The 19350-nt window shown below is 35.9% G+C and overlaps 1 protein-coding gene across 16 annotated transcripts in view; it reads right to left on the minus strand.

Moving 5' to 3' along the window:
* LOC139965637 (uncharacterized) overlaps positions 1-19350 on the minus strand; it is a 106266-nt gene that overhangs the window by 40267 nt on the left and 46649 nt on the right. For 14 of the 16 annotated variants that reach the window (XM_071968214.1, XM_071968213.1, XM_071968223.1 and 11 more), the window contains 16 exons: positions 18199-18447; positions 15304-15552; positions 14865-15113; positions 14224-14475; positions 12720-12968; positions 11508-11756; positions 11072-11320; positions 10432-10683; positions 8913-9161; positions 7701-7949; positions 7262-7510; positions 5337-5588; positions 3492-3740; positions 2281-2529; positions 1845-2093; positions 1205-1456 (listed from right to left, as the gene is read on the minus strand). In XM_071968214.1, coding sequence (XP_071824315.1) covers positions 1205-1456; positions 1845-2093; positions 2281-2529; positions 3492-3740; positions 5337-5588; positions 7262-7510; positions 7701-7949; positions 8913-9161; positions 10432-10683; positions 11072-11320; positions 11508-11756; positions 12720-12968; positions 14224-14475; positions 14865-15113; positions 15304-15552; positions 18199-18447 — 3996 coding nt within the window. The remainder of the gene's footprint in view (positions 1-1204; positions 1457-1844; positions 2094-2280; positions 2530-3491; positions 3741-5336; positions 5589-7261; positions 7511-7700; positions 7950-8912; positions 9162-10431; positions 10684-11071; positions 11321-11507; positions 11757-12719; positions 12969-14223; positions 14476-14864; positions 15114-15303; positions 15553-18198; positions 18448-19350) is intronic. The other 2 variants (XM_071968219.1, XM_071968224.1) reach the window with 2 other exon arrangements.

The following is a 19350-nucleotide window of genomic DNA, read 5'->3' on the forward strand; positions in this document are numbered from 1 at the left end:
ATTTGATACAATAATTACTTGCAGGGGTAATGGTAACTTTATACAGAAGGGTAATTATCATAGAAAAGAGACAACAGTGGCTAACAGCTGTTTCAAATAATCCCGTGTAAGACATAATAAGGTGTCATCTTATCTCCTTTACCCAACGGAGAGTTATAATGCACAAAAGTGTTTTTTCATCTCCTTTTCTGATAACAGAATGTGATAACTCAGTTCTTCCCCAAAACCTAAGACTGTTAATGATAAGTCATAGATCAGATACTAAAGCCGATGTACCAAACTGTGAAAGGTTTATCTATTTCAAAACTTACTCATTCCTGTACAGGCTTTAATATCAAAATAATATGAAATGAGGTCTTGTTAAAAGACAGACCCATTGATAGCACAATCTCTTAAACAATTACAATACAGGTTAAATCTCTTATTTAGCCTACATACAACATTGGTTATTTCTGTGCAACCATCAGGTGCATGCAACTGTATCTAATGCTACACATCAGAAAATGATCACTTGAAAATACTTTATCCAAAGGCTAAAATGAAGAAAAATTACTACTTACATAAAATAAGTACCAGCATGAAATCAGTACATGAACTGTCTGAACCAACTTCAATAGAAACATTAGTATCAAAGGGAAGTGTTCCCTCTTCTGCTGACCTTATGTGAGGTTTCCATGTCTTTTGTTGCTATTCATACATTTGAATAAAGTTTTGATAATATGTCCACTTTTGACTTTCATTCTCCAACAACACTCACTTGTAAATATTGAGTAATTGTTTGTCTCCATCTGATCTCAGATAACCTTCACATGCTCCCCTTTTAGCTAAGGAAAGACTTCACTTGATACATTTGAAACTGTCGTCAAGTTCAATTTACTTCATTTCCAGACAAATAGTCATTGGCAGACAAAGTTAACCCTATAGATGCTGCTTACTGTACTTTTTCTGAGACACCAATCAATGATAGTGCATCTGTATTTATATAACTTAACGCATAAATCTTTATCTTTGGCAATTTTGAGCAATTAACCATTTTTATCAAATCTCCTTGAAAGCTGACCTCAGTAGCCAGGTTGTTAAATGTCACATGTCAATTCTTGCTTGAGACCATAGCATAGATCTAGTTCAAAGCTAGTAGGAAAAACTGATACAGGTGACAGTTGTATTCATTACATAGAGAAAGGACAACAAAGCTATGACATACCTTCAGTAATGATGATGTTAAATGAACACCGGGCTGTATTTCCTGATGGATCTATAAACACATATGTTACTTCTGTGGTTCCACTCTGGAAGAATTGACCAGGGGTGTGTGTTCTTGATTGGACAGTTGCAGTCCCAGAGTTATCAGTAGCAGTAGGTTCACGGAATTGGACGGTAGTGCCAAATCCATTCAGAGGTATGGTCTCTGTTACATCTAGTCCTACACAAGCTATCACTGGTGGTACTTCGTCAACTGAAGATTTAAAAGTTGAAATTTTAATCAAATTGGCAACTCAACTTTGAATTAACTATTATGGCTAAGAGCATATATTTACACAGAGCGCCATTTGTAACATTACATCAAGAATTTGCTTCAAATTGACTTTGAAAGAGCAAGGAAATTGTCAATTTAATTACAGTTTAAACTGAACATACAGTATAATAAATGATGACATCAACTTAGAATTGGCTGATGTAGAAATTACAACGTTTGTAAGCTGTTAAACTACTTCAGACACACTGATGATGCTTTGTGCAAAATCATTTCCATCTACTATATCAGCAACACAATCATTGAGTGTGATTTGTATTATGGAGCAATAAGGCTTAGCTTTTAATTATTTGTATTTAAAAAGACTTACTTTCAGTGACAATGACCCTGAATGTACATTCAGCAGTGTTTCCAGCGGGATCAACAAAGATATAAGTTACTTGTGTTACTCCTGAACTAAAGAAGGTTCCTGGACCGTGGGTTCTTTGCTGAAGTGAAACAACTCCAGAGTCATCGGTTGCTGTTGGCTCAGTATAGAAGACGAGTCTTCCTCCTGTTCCTAATGCTGTTGTTTCAGTCACATCTGGAATACAGCTCACAACCGGTAGGACATTATCCTCTAAAATATGGAAAGACAAAATGTTGTTTTGCAGACTGCAGATGTCTAGCTTTGATTTCAAGTAGAGTTATCAGTGTAATGTTACATCACAGTAATCTTGTCATTTATTAGCACAATGTTATGCATAAAGGTGTGTTTCTCTGCCAACAGCTTTAAATCTTAAGCTATTACATGAATGTACACATACCTGGAGTAACTGTGACAGTAAAAATGCAAAATGCTGTTTGTCCACTTGGGTCAACAAAGATGTATGTCACTTGTGTTGTTCCTGGGCTGAAAAAGTCTCCAGGTGCATGACTTCTAGATTGAAGAGAAACAACTCCTGAGTTATCAGTAGCTGTTGGCTCTGTCCAAAACACAGTGGTACCAGTGCTGTCAATTGTCACTGTTCTTGTGATGTCTTGGATGCAGGTAACATCAGGTGGTGTATCATCAACTGAAAAGATCAAATGAAGAGTCTGAAAGCTAATGGAACTTGCTTGAACTATTAAATTCATTTCAAACTTTAAAAATGATTGAATTTTCTTTCAGTGGCTAATGCCAGGGTCTGACGTTAAAACAGTCACAAATTGTGACAGTATTCTGATATATATTTAACAAACTCATGTCAAAGTTCTGAAATGATGATTCTCAGCAATTATCTGTTTTCATAGCAAAACTAGGTTTCATAGCATACCAATGCTAAACACCAATATTTCCTAGGTGTATCCCAATGAATTCTGATAGAAAGAACGGCTTTAATCACCCCAAATGCTCAGAATTATAATTTGATCTGATAGAAATGTCAATGTGATTATTTACTGCTTCAAAATAACCACAAGGTTATTTAAATGTAAGATATATCAGCTTACTTATATCCATTGTCACAACTTTAAGCTATGCATAGAATCAAGTGATATTTGCAGTTGCTAACTGATATGCATAGTTTGTACCGCCATAACTTATAGTCAACTATCTATGAAAACAGTTCTCACACTACTTCAGATATGTTGATCAAATAGCTGTATGTAATCAACACTTTTCTGTGTGTTATAATTACAAATGATAACTTTGACCTTTCTGATACCAATGATGTACCAAATTAACAGAATCATATATAGTGAGAGAACCATGTAATATCTTCAGCTGCATCATCAAAGCTGGCATCTGTCAAGATAACTAAACCGTTTCTTAAGCAAACTACATGAGTACTTGGTATGAATACTTTAACTGGTTCTAAGAACAAATAAAACAAAAACATCTTACACTTCCTTCATTAAACACTTCTATGTCCTGTCTTTACTTCATCAAAGTCATGCCATAAGTCATCAAAACATGTCCTAACCACAAACTGGAATGAATATACATCTTTTACACTATGTAATATTAATATTGACAAACAAGCAGAGGTTAACTTACCCTCCACTACACTGATATCAAAAACACAATCAGCTGTGTTCCCACTTGGATCTGCAAAGATGTAAGTCACTGTTGTTGTTCCTGTCTGAAAGAACTGTCCGGGTCTTCGTGTAGCTGACAAAACTGATGCTGTTCCTGAATTGTCTGTAGCTGTTGGCTCTGTAAAGTCTACCACAACACCAAAGCTATTTAGCGGTATCTCTCGCGTAATATCACTGATGCAGCTGACCACAGGTGGTATATTGTCCACTGAGGAAAAAGAAACATTATAAAGTCCAATATTGAGATCACTGGTTCTTTTTTGAAACAATAATTACTAGCAGGGGTAATGGTAATTCTATACAGTAGAGTACTTATCATAGAAAGAGACAACAGTGGCTAACAGCTGTTTCAAATAATCCTGCATGAGACATAATAAGGTTTCATCTTATCTCCTTTACTGGACAACGTAGAGTAATAATGCACAAAAGTGTTTTCTTATCTCCTTTTCTGGTAACCGAATGTGATAACTCAGTTCTTCCCAAAAACCTAAGACTTTTAATGATCAGTAGCTCAGCTACTAAGCCGATGTAGCAAACTGTGAAAGGTTCATCTATTTCAGAGCTTACTCATTCCTGTACAGGCTTTAATATCAAAATAATATGAAAAGAGGTCATGTTAAAGGACAGACCCGTTGATAGCACAATCTCTTAAACAGTTACGATACAGGTTAAACCTCTTATTTAGCCTACATGCAACATTGGTTATTTCTGTGTAACCATCAGGTGTGTGCAACTGTATCTAATGCTACACATCAGAAAAAGATCACTCATATAAATATTTTATCCAATGACTAACCCCCCTAAAAATGAAGAAAAAAATTACTACCTATATAATATAAGTACCAGCATGAGCTCAGTACATGCACTGTCTGAACCAACTTCAATAAAAAGATTAGAATCAAAGAGAAGTGTTCCTTCCTCTGCTGACCTAATGTGAGGTTTACATGTCTTTTGTTCCTATTCATACGACCATTTGAATAAAGTTTTGATAATATGTCCACTTTTGACTTTCATTCTCCAACAACACTCACTTGTAAATATTGAGTAATTGTTTGTCTCCATCTGATCTCAGATAACCTTCACATGCTCCCCTTTTAGCTAAGGAAAGACTTCACTTGATACATTTGAAACTGTCGTCAAGTTCAATTTACTTCATTTCCAGACAAATAGTCATTGGCAGACAAAGTTAACCCTTTAGATGCTGCTTACTGTACTTTTTCTGAGATACCATTCATTTCACTTATGACGAGATCCCTAAATATAATATTCGTTCACCATTAAGTTAAACAGCATTTGGACACTTGAAAAGCGTTTTACAAAATATGACAACGGTTCCCTGCATTGAACTCAGATAACAATGACAGGATTTTATTAAACAAACTGAATTTGTTCATCACCAACTTTGCTACACACTACACAAGCACATAAACAAAATAAAGAGGTATGTCCTGGTTTAACCATTTTGGTTTAATTTAATTTTCAGTGCAGACCCCTACCATATATTGATATGGCATTATAATTAACTCTGATTATAGAACATCACCCTCTTTGAGAAACAAAAACGAAAAAGATAACAAAGGTGAAAGTGTTTCTTCGTATAAATTCTGGTGGCTATTTTTCTCAAGAGTTTTGGTTTATTTCCCACGACATCCAACTTAGAAGATATGCAGCACATGAGCCAAATTTATACACACCCATAAAGGCCCATATATGTAACTATCTTTCAACCTTACTGGATGGAAAAAATACAATATGGTTTGGGACAAAGACTATGACTAACCTTTGACATAAACATGACACTCACCTTCCACAACATCAACACAGAAGGTGCAAGTAGCTGTGTTACCAGAGGGATCTTCAAAAATATAGGTCACTGTTGTACTTCCACTCTGGAAGAATTGTCCAGGATTATTAGTTCTTGATTGAAGATTTACAGTCCCAGAGTTATCAGTAGCAGTAGGTTCACGGAATTGAACCGTGGTGCCAAATCCATTCAGAGGTATGGTCTCTGTAACATCTAGTCCTACACAGGCTACAACTGGTGGTATGGTATCAACTGAGGTGAAGATAAACACATTTATCAAAGTACAGTGTTGCTGTCAAAAGATTAACTATGACACTGTGCAGCTTTAGGGTGCTCTTACACTAGATCCGGATCAGATTCCCTGACATAATCAGACGATCATCTCTACATGGGGTAAACTTATGCATTGATCCGGATGCATTTACAGTTGAGTCGTACTCTGATCCTCCATAGCTATGACTGGATGTTGGTAAAAATATTAGATTGGAAATGTGTCATACGCAGCCACAGATCGCGTAGTACGTATACTCCAAAAATTTCATTGCCATGCCAGCATCGCCTTTGGGTGGCAATACTACGTATGCACGGCCTACATGCACTCAATCTATGTAGAAATTAGCACATGCATGATACAGGCAGAAACACAAGCTAAACTAGCAAGATGGAGATTCAAAGGCTAGTTGCTGATTCTTATTGTACCATATGTAAGGATGATCAGGATGCAGGCTTTTGACAATGAAAATCAAAGGAGAAGACTTGCCCTGTTCTTCCCCGAGGCAAGAAGACGTACTTCACACATGTTTGTTTGAAGACGTACTTTACACAAGTGCTGCAGATATTACTTGCCGAAGTCATGATGGAAGAACAACACCATTTACAGAGGGCAAGGTGGATGGAACCAAGCACAGATGCAAACTGGGATCACATGCTTCAGCATTTAAACGGTGAATGACGAATTTCAAACTTACATAATAGCTTCTACAAATATTTAGGAAAAGTCACACCTACAATAGGGATAGATCCAGCAATCAAAACGGGAACTAAACTCTAAAAGTGACTACGCAGAGATATAGCTGCGTAGAAAATGCAATGAGAAATATGTGACTGTGAAGGACTAGAAATTCACGCCAGAATGCATGTAACATAATGAGGTCACCAGAGATCTCGGGTCACTGTTGATGCGGGAGTGTTTACATTACAAAATTGATCTTGACATCTGTATCAGATCCTGGTCTCTGCCAGCATCAATATAGGAGGATCAGATCCGGATCTGAATTCTGTTTACACTCCAGCCGTGATCTCGACGTCAGGATCAGATCATGATCTAGTGTAAAAGCACCCTAAGGCTCTAAACATGTTGTGATCATGAAAGTTGTAGTAGAAAAAGAGATATATTTTGAAAGAGATGACAGAATAAATATTATTCAGTTTGTAACTTGTGGGAATTTCTTGTCGAGTGCATATAGAGGATAATCATATGCCCTTGCTAGTAACAGAAAGAAATTTAGATAAACTTGTATCATGCAAATGCAAGACACAACAGCAGCCTATAAAGTAGCACGCATACTTGTAGCATATACATAATTTTGTTTAGCTGTTCATAACTTTTGAACATACTAGCAGCTTAATATCCCTGTAACCTTAGTGTAATATATGAACCATGAGCATCTGCACAGATATGTAGAGGGGCGGTGGTGGAGGGGGGGGATGGTTTCTACTCTGAAATGACATACCTGAACAAAAGTGATTTGGCTGCTTTCCAAATTACAAAGTTTGCAAGCTGTTAAACTACTTCAGACAAACTGATGATGCTTTGTGCAAAATCATTTCCATCTACTATATCAGCAACAACAATCATTGAGTGTGATTTGTATTATGGAGCGATAAGGCTTAGCTTTTAAATATTTGTATTTAAAAAAACTTACTTTCAGTGACAATGACCCTGAATGTACATTCAGCAGTGTTTCCAGCGGGATCAACAAAGATATAAGTTACTTGTGTTACTCCTGAACTAAAGAAGGTTCCTGGACCGTGGGTTCTTTGCTGAAGTGAAACAACTCCAGAGTCATCGGTTGCTGTTGGCTCAGTATAGAAGACGAGTCTTCCTCCTGTTCCTAATGCTGTTGTTTCAGTCACATCTGGAATACAGCTCACAACCGGTAGGACATTATCCTCTAAAATATGGAAAGACAAAATGTTGTTTTGGAGACTGCAGATGTCTAGCTTGATTTCAAGTAGAGTTATCAGTGTAATGTTACTCACATGACATTGATCTTGTCATTTATTAGCACAATGTTACCCATAAAGGTGTGTTTCTCTGTCAACAGCTTTAAATCTTAAGCTATTACAGGATTGTACTCATACCTGGAGTAACTGTGACAGTAAAAATGCAAAATGCTGTTTGTCCACTTGGGTCAACAAAGATGTATGTCACTTGTGTTGTTCCTGGGCTGAAAAAGTCTCCAGGTGCATGACTTCTAGATTGAAGAGAAACAACTCCTGAGTTATCAGTAGCTGTTGGCTCTGTCCAAAACACAGTGGTACCAGTGCTGTCAATTGTCACTGTTCTTGTGATGTCTTGGATGCAGGTAACATCAGGTGGTGTATCATCAACTGAAAAGATCAAATGAAGAGTCTGAAAGCTAATGGAACTTGCTTGAACTATTAAAATTCATTTCAAACTTTAAAAATGATTGAATTTTCTTTCAGTGGCTAATGCCAGGGTCTGACGTTAAAACAGTCACAAATTGTGACAGTATTCTGATATATATTTAACAAACTCATGTCAAAGTTCTGAAATGATGATTCTCAGCAATTATCTGTTTTCATAGCAAAACTAGGTTTCATAGCATACCAATGCTAAACACCAATATTTCCTAGGTGTATCCCAATGAATTCTGATAGAAAGAACGGCTTTAATCACCCCAAATGCTCAGAATTATAATTTGATCTGATAGAAATGTCAATGTGATTATTTACTGCTTCAAAATAACCACAAGGTTATTTAAATGTAAGATATATCAGCTTACTTATATCCATTGTCACAACTTTAAGCTATGCATAGAATCAAGTGATATTTGCAGTTGCTAACTGATATGCATAGTTTGTACCGCCATAACTTATAGTCAACTATCTATGAAAACAGTTCTCACACTACTTCAGATATGTTGATCAAATAGCTGTATGTAATCAACACTTTTCTGTGTGTTATAATTACAAATGATAACTTTGACCTTTCTGATACCAATGATGTACCAAATTAACAGAATCATATATAGTGAGAGAACCATGTAATATCTTCAGCTGCATCATCAAAGCTGGCATCTGTCAAGATAACTAAACCGTTTCTTAAGCAAACTACATGAGTACTTGGTATGAATACTTTAACTGGTTCTAAGAACAAATAAAACAAAAACATCTTACACTTCCTTCATTAAACACTTCTATGTCCTGTCTTTACTTCATCAAAGTCATGCCATAAGTCATCAAAACATGTCCTAACCACAAACTGGAATGAATATACATCTTTTACACTATGTAATATTAATATTGACAAACAAGCATAGGTTAACTTACCCTCCACTACACTGATATCAAAAACACAATCAGCTGTGTTCCCACTTGGATCTGCAAAGATGTAAGTCACTGTTGTTGTTCCTGTCTGAAAGAACTGTCCGGATCTTCGTGTAGCTGACAAAACTGATGCTGTTCCTGAATTGTCTGTAGCTGTTGGCTCTGTAAAGTCTACCACAACACCAAAGCTATTTAGCGGTATCTCTCGCGTAATATCACTGATGCAGCTGACCACAGGTGGTATATTGTCCACTGAGGAAAAAGAAACATTATAAAGTCCAATATTGAGATCACTGGTTCTTTTTTGAAACAATAATTACTAGCAGGGGTAATGGTAATTCTATACAGTAGAGTACTTATCATAGAAAGAGACAACAGTGGCTAACAGCTGTTTCAAATAATCCTGCATGAGACATAATAAGGTTTCATCTTATCTCCTTTACTGGACAACGTAGAGTAATAATGCACAAAAGTGTTTTCTTATCTCCTTTTCTGGTAACCGAATGTGATAACTCAGTTCTTCCCAAAAACCTAAGACTTTTAATGATCAGTAGCTCAGCTACTAAGCCGATGTAGCAAACTGTGAAAGGTTCATCTATTTCAGAGCTTACTCATTCCTGTACAGGCTTTAATATCAAAATAATATGAAAAGAGGTCATGTTAAAGGACAGACCCGTTGATAGCACAATCTCTTAAACAGTTACGATACAGGTTAAACCTCTTATTTAGCCTACATGCAACATTGGTTATTTCTGTGTAACCATCAGGTGTGTGCAACTGTATCTAATGCTACACATCAGAAAAAGATCACTCATATAAATATTTTATCCAATGACTAACCCCCCTAAAAATGAAGAAAAAAATTACTACCTATATAATATAAGTACCAGCATGAGCTCAGTACATGCACTGTCTGAACCAACTTCAATAAAAAGATTAGAATCAAAGAGAAGTGTTCCTTCCTCTGCTGACCTAATGTGAGGTTTACATGTCTTTTGTTCCTATTCATACGACCATTTGAATAAAGTTTTGATAATATGTCCACTTTTGACTTTCATTCTCCAACAACACTCACTTGTAAATATTGAGTAATTGTTTGTCTCCATCTGATCTCAGATAACCTTCACATGCTCCCCTTTTAGCTAAGGAAAGACTTCACTTGATACATTTGAAACTGTCGTCAAGTTCAATTTACTTCATTTCCAGACAAATAGTCATTGGCAGACAAAGTTAACCCTATAGATGCTGCTTACTGTACTTTTTCTGAGACACCAATCAATGATAGTGCATCTGTATTTATATAACTTAACGCATAAATCTTTATCTTTGGCAATTTTGAGCAATTAACCATTTTTATCAAATCTCCTTGAAAGCTGACCTCAGTAGCCAGGTTGTTAAATGTCACATGTCAATTCTTGCTTGAGACCATAGCATAGATCTAGTTCAAAGCTAGTAGGAAAAACTGATACAGGTGACAGTTGTATTCATTACATAGAGAAAGGACAACAAAGCTATGACATACCTTCAGTAATGATGATGTTAAATGAACACCGGGCTGTATTTCCTGATGGATCTATAAACACATATGTTACTTCTGTGGTTCCACTCTGGAAGAATTGACCAGGGGTGTGTGTTCTTGATTGGACAGTTGCAGTCCCAGAGTTATCAGTAGCAGTAGGTTCACGGAATTGGACGGTAGTGCCAAATCCATTCAGAGGTATGGTCTCTGTTACATCTAGTCCTACACAAGCTATCACTGGTGGTACTTCGTCAACTGAAGATTTAAAAGTTGAAATTTTAATCAAATTGGCAACTCAACTTTGAATTAACTATTATGGCTAAGAGCATATATTTACACAGAGCGCCATTTGTAACATTACATCAAGAATTTGCTTCAAATTGACTTTGAAAGAGCAAGGAAATTGTCAATTTAATTACAGTTTAAACTGAACATACAGTATAATAAATGATGACATCAACTTAGAATTGGCTGATGTAGAAATTACAACGTTTGTAAGCTGTTAAACTACTTCAGACACACTGATGATGCTTTGTGCAAAATCATTTCCATCTACTATATCAGCAACACAATCATTGAGTGTGATTTGTATTATGGAGCAATAAGGCTTAGCTTTTAATTATTTGTATTTAAAAAGACTTACTTTCAGTGACAATGACCCTGAATGTACATTCAGCAGTGTTTCCAGCGGGATCAACAAAGATATAAGTTACTTGTGTTACTCCTGAACTAAAGAAGGTTCCTGGACCGTGGGTTCTTTGCTGAAGTGAAACAACTCCAGAGTCATCGGTTGCTGTTGGCTCAGTATAGAAGACGAGTCTTCCTCCTGTTCCTAATGCTGTTGTTTCAGTCACATCTGGAATACAGCTCACAACCGGTAGGACATTATCCTCTAAAATATGGAAAGACAAAATGTTGTTTTGCAGACTGCAGATGTCTAGCTTTGATTTCAAGTAGAGTTATCAGTGTAATGTTACATCACAGTAATCTTGTCATTTATTAGCACAATGTTATGCATAAAGGTGTGTTTCTCTGCCAACAGCTTTAAATCTTAAGCTATTACATGAATGTACACATACCTGGAGTAACTGTGACAGTAAAAATGCAAAATGCTGTTTGTCCACTTGGGTCAACAAAGATGTATGTCACTTGTGTTGTTCCTGGGCTGAAAAAGTCTCCAGGTGCATGACTTCTAGATTGAAGAGAAACAACTCCTGAGTTATCAGTAGCTGTTGGCTCTGTCCAAAACACAGTGGTACCAGTGCTGTCAATTGTCACTGTTCTTGTGATGTCTTGGATGCAGGTAACATCAGGTGGTGTATCATCAACTGAAAAGATCAAATGAAGAGTCTGAAAGCTAATGGAACTTGCTTGAACTATTAAATTCATTTCAAACTTTAAAAATGATTGAATTTTCTTTCAGTGGCTAATGCCAGGGTCTGACGTTAAAACAGTCACAAATTGTGACAGTATTCTGATATATATTTAACAAACTCATGTCAAAGTTCTGAAATGATGATTCTCAGCAATTATCTGTTTTCATAGCAAAACTAGGTTTCATAGCATACCAATGCTAAACACCAATATTTCCTAGGTGTATCCCAATGAATTCTGATAGAAAGAACGGCTTTAATCACCCCAAATGCTCAGAATTATAATTTGATCTGATAGAAATGTCAATGTGATTATTTACTGCTTCAAAATAACCACAAGGTTATTTAAATGTAAGATATATCAGCTTACTTATATCCATTGTCACAACTTTTAAGCTATGCATAGAATCAAGTGATATTTGCAGTTGCTAACTGATATGCATAGTTTGTACCGCCATAACTTATAGTCAACTATCTATGAAAACAGTTCTCACACTACTTCAGATATGTTGATCAAATAGCTGTATGTAATCAACACTTTTCTGTGTGTTATAATTACAAATGATAACTTTGACCTTTCTGATACCAATGATGTACCAAATTAACAGAATCATATATAGTAAGAGAACCATTTAATATCTTCAGCTGCATCATCAAAGCTGGCATCTGTCAAGATAACTAAACCATTTCTTAAGCAAACTACATGAGTACTTGGTATGAATACTTTAACTGGTTCTAAGAACAAATAAAACAAAAACATCTTACACTTCCTTCATTAAGCACTTCTATGTCCTGTCTTTACTTCATCAAAGTCATGCCATAAGTCATCAAAACATGTCCTAACCACAAACTGGAATGAATATACATCTTTTACACTATGTAATATTAATATTGACAAACAAGCATAGGTTAACTTACCCTCCACTACACTGATATCAAAAACACAATCAGCTGTGTTCCCACTTGGATCTGCAAAGATGTAAGTCACTGTTGTTGTTCCTGTCTGAAAGAACTGTCCGGGTCTTCGTGTAGCTGACAAAACTGATGCTGTTCCTGAATTGTCTGTAGCTGTTGGCTCTGTAAAGTCTACCACAACACCAAAGCTATTTAGCGGTATCTCTCGCGTAATATCACTGATGCAGCTGACCACAGGTGGTATATTGTCCACTGAGGAAAAAGAAACATTATAAAGTCCAATACTGAGATCACTGGTTCTTTTTTGAAACAATAATTACTAGCAGGGGTAATGGTAATTCTATACAGTAGAGTACTATCATAGAAAGAGACAACAGTGGCTAACAGCCGTTTCAAATAATCCTGCATGAGACATAATAAGGTTTCATCTTATCTCCTTTACTGGACAACGTAGAGTAATAATGCACAAAAGTGTTTTCTTATCTCCTTTTCTGGTAACCAAATGTGATAACTCAGTTCTTCCCAAAAACCTAAGACTTTTAATGATCAGTAGCTCAGCTACTAAGCCGATGTAGCAAACTGTGAAAGGTTCATCTATTTCAAAGCTTACTCATTCCTGTACAGGCTTTAATATCAAAATAATATTTAAAGGACAGACCCGTTGATAGCACAATCTCTTAAACAGTTACGATACAGGTTAAACCTCTTATTTAGCCTACATGCAACATTGGTTATTTCTGTGTAACCATCAGGTGTGTGCAACTGTATCTCATGCTACACATCAGAAAAAGATCACTCATATAAATATTTTATCCAATGACTAACCCCCCTAAAAATGAAGAAAAAAATTACTACCTATATAATATAAGTACCAGCATGAGCTCAGTACATGCACTGTCTGAACCAACTTCAATAAAAAGATTAGAATCAAAGAGAAGTGTTCCTTCCTCTGCTGACCTAATGTGAGGTTTACATGTCTTTTGTTCCTATTCATACGACCATTTGAATAAAGTTTTGATAATATGTCCACTTTTGACTTTCATTCTCCAACAACACTCACTTGTAAATATTGAGTAATTGTTTGTCTCCATCTGATCTCAGATAACCTTCACATGCTCCCCTTTTAGCTAAGGAAAGACTTCACTTGATACATTTGAAACTGTCGTCAAGTTCAATTTACTTCATTTCCAGACAAATAGTCATTGGCAGACAAAGTTAACCATTTAGATGCTGCTTACTGTACTTTTTCTGAGACACCAATCAATGATAGTGCATCTGTATTTATATAACTTAACGCATAAATCTTTATCTTTGGCAATTTTGAGCAATTAACCATTTTTATCAAATCTCCTTGAAAGCTGACCTCAGTAGCCAGGTTGTTAAATGTCACATGTCAATTCTTGCTTGAGACCATAGCATAGATCTAGTTCAAAGCTAGTAGGAAAAACTGATAAAGGTGACAGTTGTATTCATTACATAGAGAAAGGACAACAAAGCTATGACATACCTTCAGTAATGATGATGTTAAATGAACACCGGGCTGTATTTCCTGATGGATCTATAAACACATATGTTACTTCTGTGGTTCCACTCTGGAAGAATTGACCAGGGGTGTGTGTTCTTGATTGGACAGTTGCAGTCCCAGAGTTATCAGTAGCAGTAGGTTCACGGAATTGGACGGTAGTGCCAAATCCATTCAGAGGTATGGTCTCTGTTACATCTAGTCCTACACAAGCTATCACTGGTGGTACTTCGTCAACTGAAGATTTAAAAGTTGAAATTTTAATCAAATTGGCAACTCAACTTTGAATTAACTATTATGGCTAAGAGCATATATTTACACAGAGCGCCATTTGTAACATTACATCAAGAATTTGCTTCAAATTGACTTTGAAAGAGCAAGGAAATTGTCAATTTAATTACAGTTTAAACTGAACATACAGTATAATAAATGATGACATCAACTTAGAATTGGCTGACGTAGAAATTACAACGTTTGTAAGCTGTTAAACTTCTTCAGACACACTGATGATGCTTTGTGCAAAATCATTTCCATCTACTATATCAGCAACACAATCATTGAGTGTGATTTGTATTGTGGACCAATAAGGCTTAGCTATTAAATTATTTGCATTTAAAAAGACTCACTTTCAGTGACAATGACCCTGAATGTACATTCAGCAGTGCTTCCAGCGGGATCAACAAAGGTATAAGTTACTTGTGTTACTCCTGAACTAAAGAAGGTTCCTGGACCGTGGGTTCTTTGCTGAAGTGAAACAACTCCAGAGTCATCGGTTGCTGTTGGCTCAGTATAGAAGACGAGTCTTCCTCCTGTTCCTAATGCTGTTGTTTCAGTCACATCTGGAATACAGCTCACAACCGGTGGGACATTATCCTCTAAAATATGGAAAGACAAAATGTTGTTTTGGAGACTGCAGATGTCTAGCTTGATTTCAAGTAGAGTTATCAGTGTAATGTTACTCACATGACATTGATCTTGTCATTTATTAGCACAATGTTACCCATAAAGGTGTGTTTCTCTGTCAACAGCTTTAAATCTTAAGCTATTACAGGATTGTACTCATACCTGGAGTAACTGTGACAGTAAAAATGCAAAATGCTGTTTGTCCACTTGGGTCAACAAAGATGTATGTCACTTGTGTTGTTCCTGGGCTGAAAAAGTCTCCAGGAGCATGACTTCTAGATTGAAGAGAAACAACTTCTGAGTTATCAGTAGCTGTTGGCTCTGTCCAAAACACAGTGGTACCAGTGCTGTCAATTGTCACTGTTCTTGTGATGTCTTGGATGCAGGTAACATCAGGTGGTGTATCATCAACTGAAAAGATCAAATGAAGAGTCTGAAAGCTAATGGAACTTGCTTGAACTATTAAAATTCATTTCAAACTTTAACAAGAGCATCAATGATGCAGTATCTCAATACTGGAAGTTCTAATTTGGATTCCTAGTTTCATATCTTTGCTCTGTCTCTACAATTATCAATATCAATATATATAATATTTTTGGTCATATAGTTTGACGTCAATGACAACAGTCAAATAAGAAGAGGCGAACAACTCAACCATATTCTTGATGCCCACCTTGAGAAAGCTAGGCCTATCGACCTACTGTACCTTACTGTAGACTGTAGTGGTGACTACCATCAAAACTGTGTACACTTCCAAGTATCAAAACAACCCACGTTTTTCCTTCTCAATAATTTTGACATGAAGATTTCGTGGATTTATGACTTGGAAAAAATAATGTACAAGTAGATTACAAGTTTTTATTTCAAAGTGATGGGTGGCCTCCTCCTCTCCTTATAGCCACCCCAGTTCCTCTCCATTTTAGTATTTTCTTTTAATTCTTTGAATATTTGATGTCAAACATCACAGGTTCAAAAGAAAGCTAAACATACTTCTTATAACCTTATAGTTATACATCTTATATCCTTATAAATAAAACATAACCTTATTTAATTTTTATAGTCTTATAAAAGTTGTGATGCTATGGCTGGCTCCTCTTTTATACATACTCCAGTGAAAATAAAATGTGATAGATTATAATTTTTGTTCTTAATTCTTTCTTTTTTTTGGGGGGAGGGGGGGTTAAAGAAATATACCAAACAAGCTGTTAATTCATAATGATGCTTCATTCTAGAAATGCACAATATACACTCGATTCCAAATTAATAGTTGTTGTTTATACCATTCACATTATGTTAAATTTATGGAGTCACAGTTAAAATGTAAGTTGGAAACTTAAGTTAAAATTAAAACACACTGTAAGGCAATCGAACAAACTTACTGCACCCTGCCCCAAAACTGCCTGAACACCACCAGTACAATGCTAATGTGGCCATTACTAAATGAAAGTCTAATATAGGATGCACTACTGTAGGCCTAGCCTAAACTTGTAAACACAACAATGTGTATACGTAATTATACAAAAATACCTGATGGGCAATCAAACAAACTTATCATGACTCTTGCTCTGAAAAACTACCTGAACAACAGTACAATCCTTAAATTGATATTACTAACACCATGGAGCTATAAACAGACGAAGTCCTAATATAAATTAAATGTAGTACGACAATGTGTATGAAATTAGTGTGCAATACACTACCAGTACCAGCAGCATATCTCACAACAGTATAGAAATTGGTCGCGAGGGTGGCCATTTTCGTATATCTAACATGTAGCTGCCATGTGTCCTAACCAATCTGCTACAAACCAGAATTGGAGGCGGGGCTTGAGTCATTGCCAATCTGCTACAAACCAGACTTGGAGGCGGGGCTTAATTATCAAAAACAAGGAAACAAACAAGTTTTGTAGCGTGTGCAAAAAAGCCTTGTGTTCAACGGTTTATCAGAGGGATTTGGCCAAATTTGGACATAAATCGGTGAAAAAGTCATGGAATGAGATACAATTCTGGAATAAAAAATAGTAACTTTTGTTGGCCTATATGATATATGCTTGCTCTGGAAATTTCAGAGAAAAAGAACTTTGTATGAAGACGCTGAAAAATTTTTAAGAGAAGAGAGAGTCCCACTTACTGTTACAATATCTCTATACATGTAATGTATTGAGATAAAAATGATTGAATTTTCTTTCAGTGGCTAATGCCAGGGTCTGACGTTAAAACAGTCACAAATTGTGACAGTATTCTGATATATATTTAACAAACTCATGTCAAAGTTCTGAAATGATGATTCTCAGTAATTATCTGTTTTCATAGCAAAACTAGGTTTCATAGCATACCAATGCTAAACACCAATATTTCCTAGGTGTATCCCAATGAATTCTGATAGAAAGAACGGCTTTAATCACCCCAAATGCTCAGAATTATAATTTGATCTGATAGAAATGTCAATGTGATTATTTACTGCTTCAAAATAACCACAAGGTTATTTAAATGTAAGATATATCAGCTTACTTATATCCATTGTCACAACTTTAAGCTATGCATAGAATCAAGTGATATTTGCAGTTGCTAACTGATATGCGTAGTTTGTACCGCCATAACTTATAGTCAACTATCTATGAAAACAGTTCTCACACTACTTCAGATATGTTGATCAAATAGCTGTATGTAATCAACACTTTTCTGTGTGTTATAATTACAAATGATAACTTTGACCTTTCTGATACCAATGATGTACCAAATTAACAGAATCATATATAGTAAGAGAACCATTTAATATCTTCAGCTGCATTATCAAAGCTGGCATCTGTCAAGATAACTTAACCGTTTCTTAAGCAAACTACATGAGTACTTGGTATGAATACTTTAACTGGTTCTAAGAACAAATAAAACAAAAACATCTTACACTTCCTTCATTAAACACTTCTATGTCCTGTCTTTACTTCATCAAAGTCATGCCATAAGTCATCAAAACATGTCCTAACCACAAACTGGAATGAATATACATCTTTTACACTATGTAATATTAATATTGACAAACAAGCATAGGTTAACTTACCCTCCACTACACTGATATCAAAAACACAATCAGCTGTGTTCCCACTTGGATCTGCAAAGATGTAAGTCACTGTTGTTGTTCCTGTCTGAAAGAACTGTCCGGGTCTTCGTGTAGCTGACAAAACTGATGCTGTTCCTGAATTGTCTGTAGCTGTTGGCTCTGTAAAGTCTACCACAACACCAAAGCTATTTAGCGGTATCTCTCGCGTAATATCACTGATGCAGCTGACCACAGGTGGTATATTGTCCACTGAGGAAAAAGAAACATTATAAAGTCCAATATTGAGATCACTGGTTCTTTTTTGAAACAATAATTACTAGCAGGGGTAATGGTAATTCTATACAGTAGAGTACTTATCATAGAAAGAGACAACAGTGGCTAACAGCCGTTTCAAATAATCCTGCATGAGACATAATAAGGTTTCATCTTATCTCCTTTACTGGACAACGTAGAGTAATAATGCACAAAAGTGTTTTCTTATCTCCTTTTCTGGTAACCGAATGTGATAACTCAGTTCTTCCCAAAAACCTAAGACTTTTAATGATCAGTAGCTCAGCTACTAAGCCGATGTAGCAAACTGTGAAAGGTTCATCTATTTCAAAGCTTACTCATTCCTGTACAGGCTTTAATATCAAAATAATATGAAAAGAGGTCATGTTAAAGGACAGACCCGTTGATAGCACAATCTCTTAAACAGTTACGATACAGGTTAAACCTCTTATTTAGCCTACATGCAACATTGGTTATTTCTGTGTAACCATCAGGTGTGTGCAACTGTATCTAATGCTACACATCAGAAAAAGATCACTCATATAAATATTTTATCCAATGACTAACCCCCCTAAAAATGAAGAAAAAAATTACTACCTATATAATATAAGTACCAGCATGAACTCAGTACATGCACTGTCTGAACCAACTTCAATAAAAAGATTAGAATCAAAGAGAAGTGTTCCTTCCTCTGCTGACCTAATGTGAGGTTTACATGTCTTTTGTTCCTATTCATACGACCATTTGAATAAAGTTTTGATAATATGTCCACTTTTGACTTTCATTCTCCAACAACACTCACTTGTAAATATTGAGTAATTGTTTGTCTCCATCTGATCTCAGATAACCTTCACATGCTCCCCTTTTAGCTAAGGAAAGACT

The sequence above is a fragment of the Apostichopus japonicus genome, chromosome 3 (assembly GCF_037975245.1).
Source record: "Apostichopus japonicus isolate 1M-3 chromosome 3, ASM3797524v1, whole genome shotgun sequence".
In the NCBI taxonomy this organism is placed as follows: domain Eukaryota; kingdom Metazoa; phylum Echinodermata; class Holothuroidea; order Aspidochirotida; family Stichopodidae; genus Apostichopus; species Apostichopus japonicus.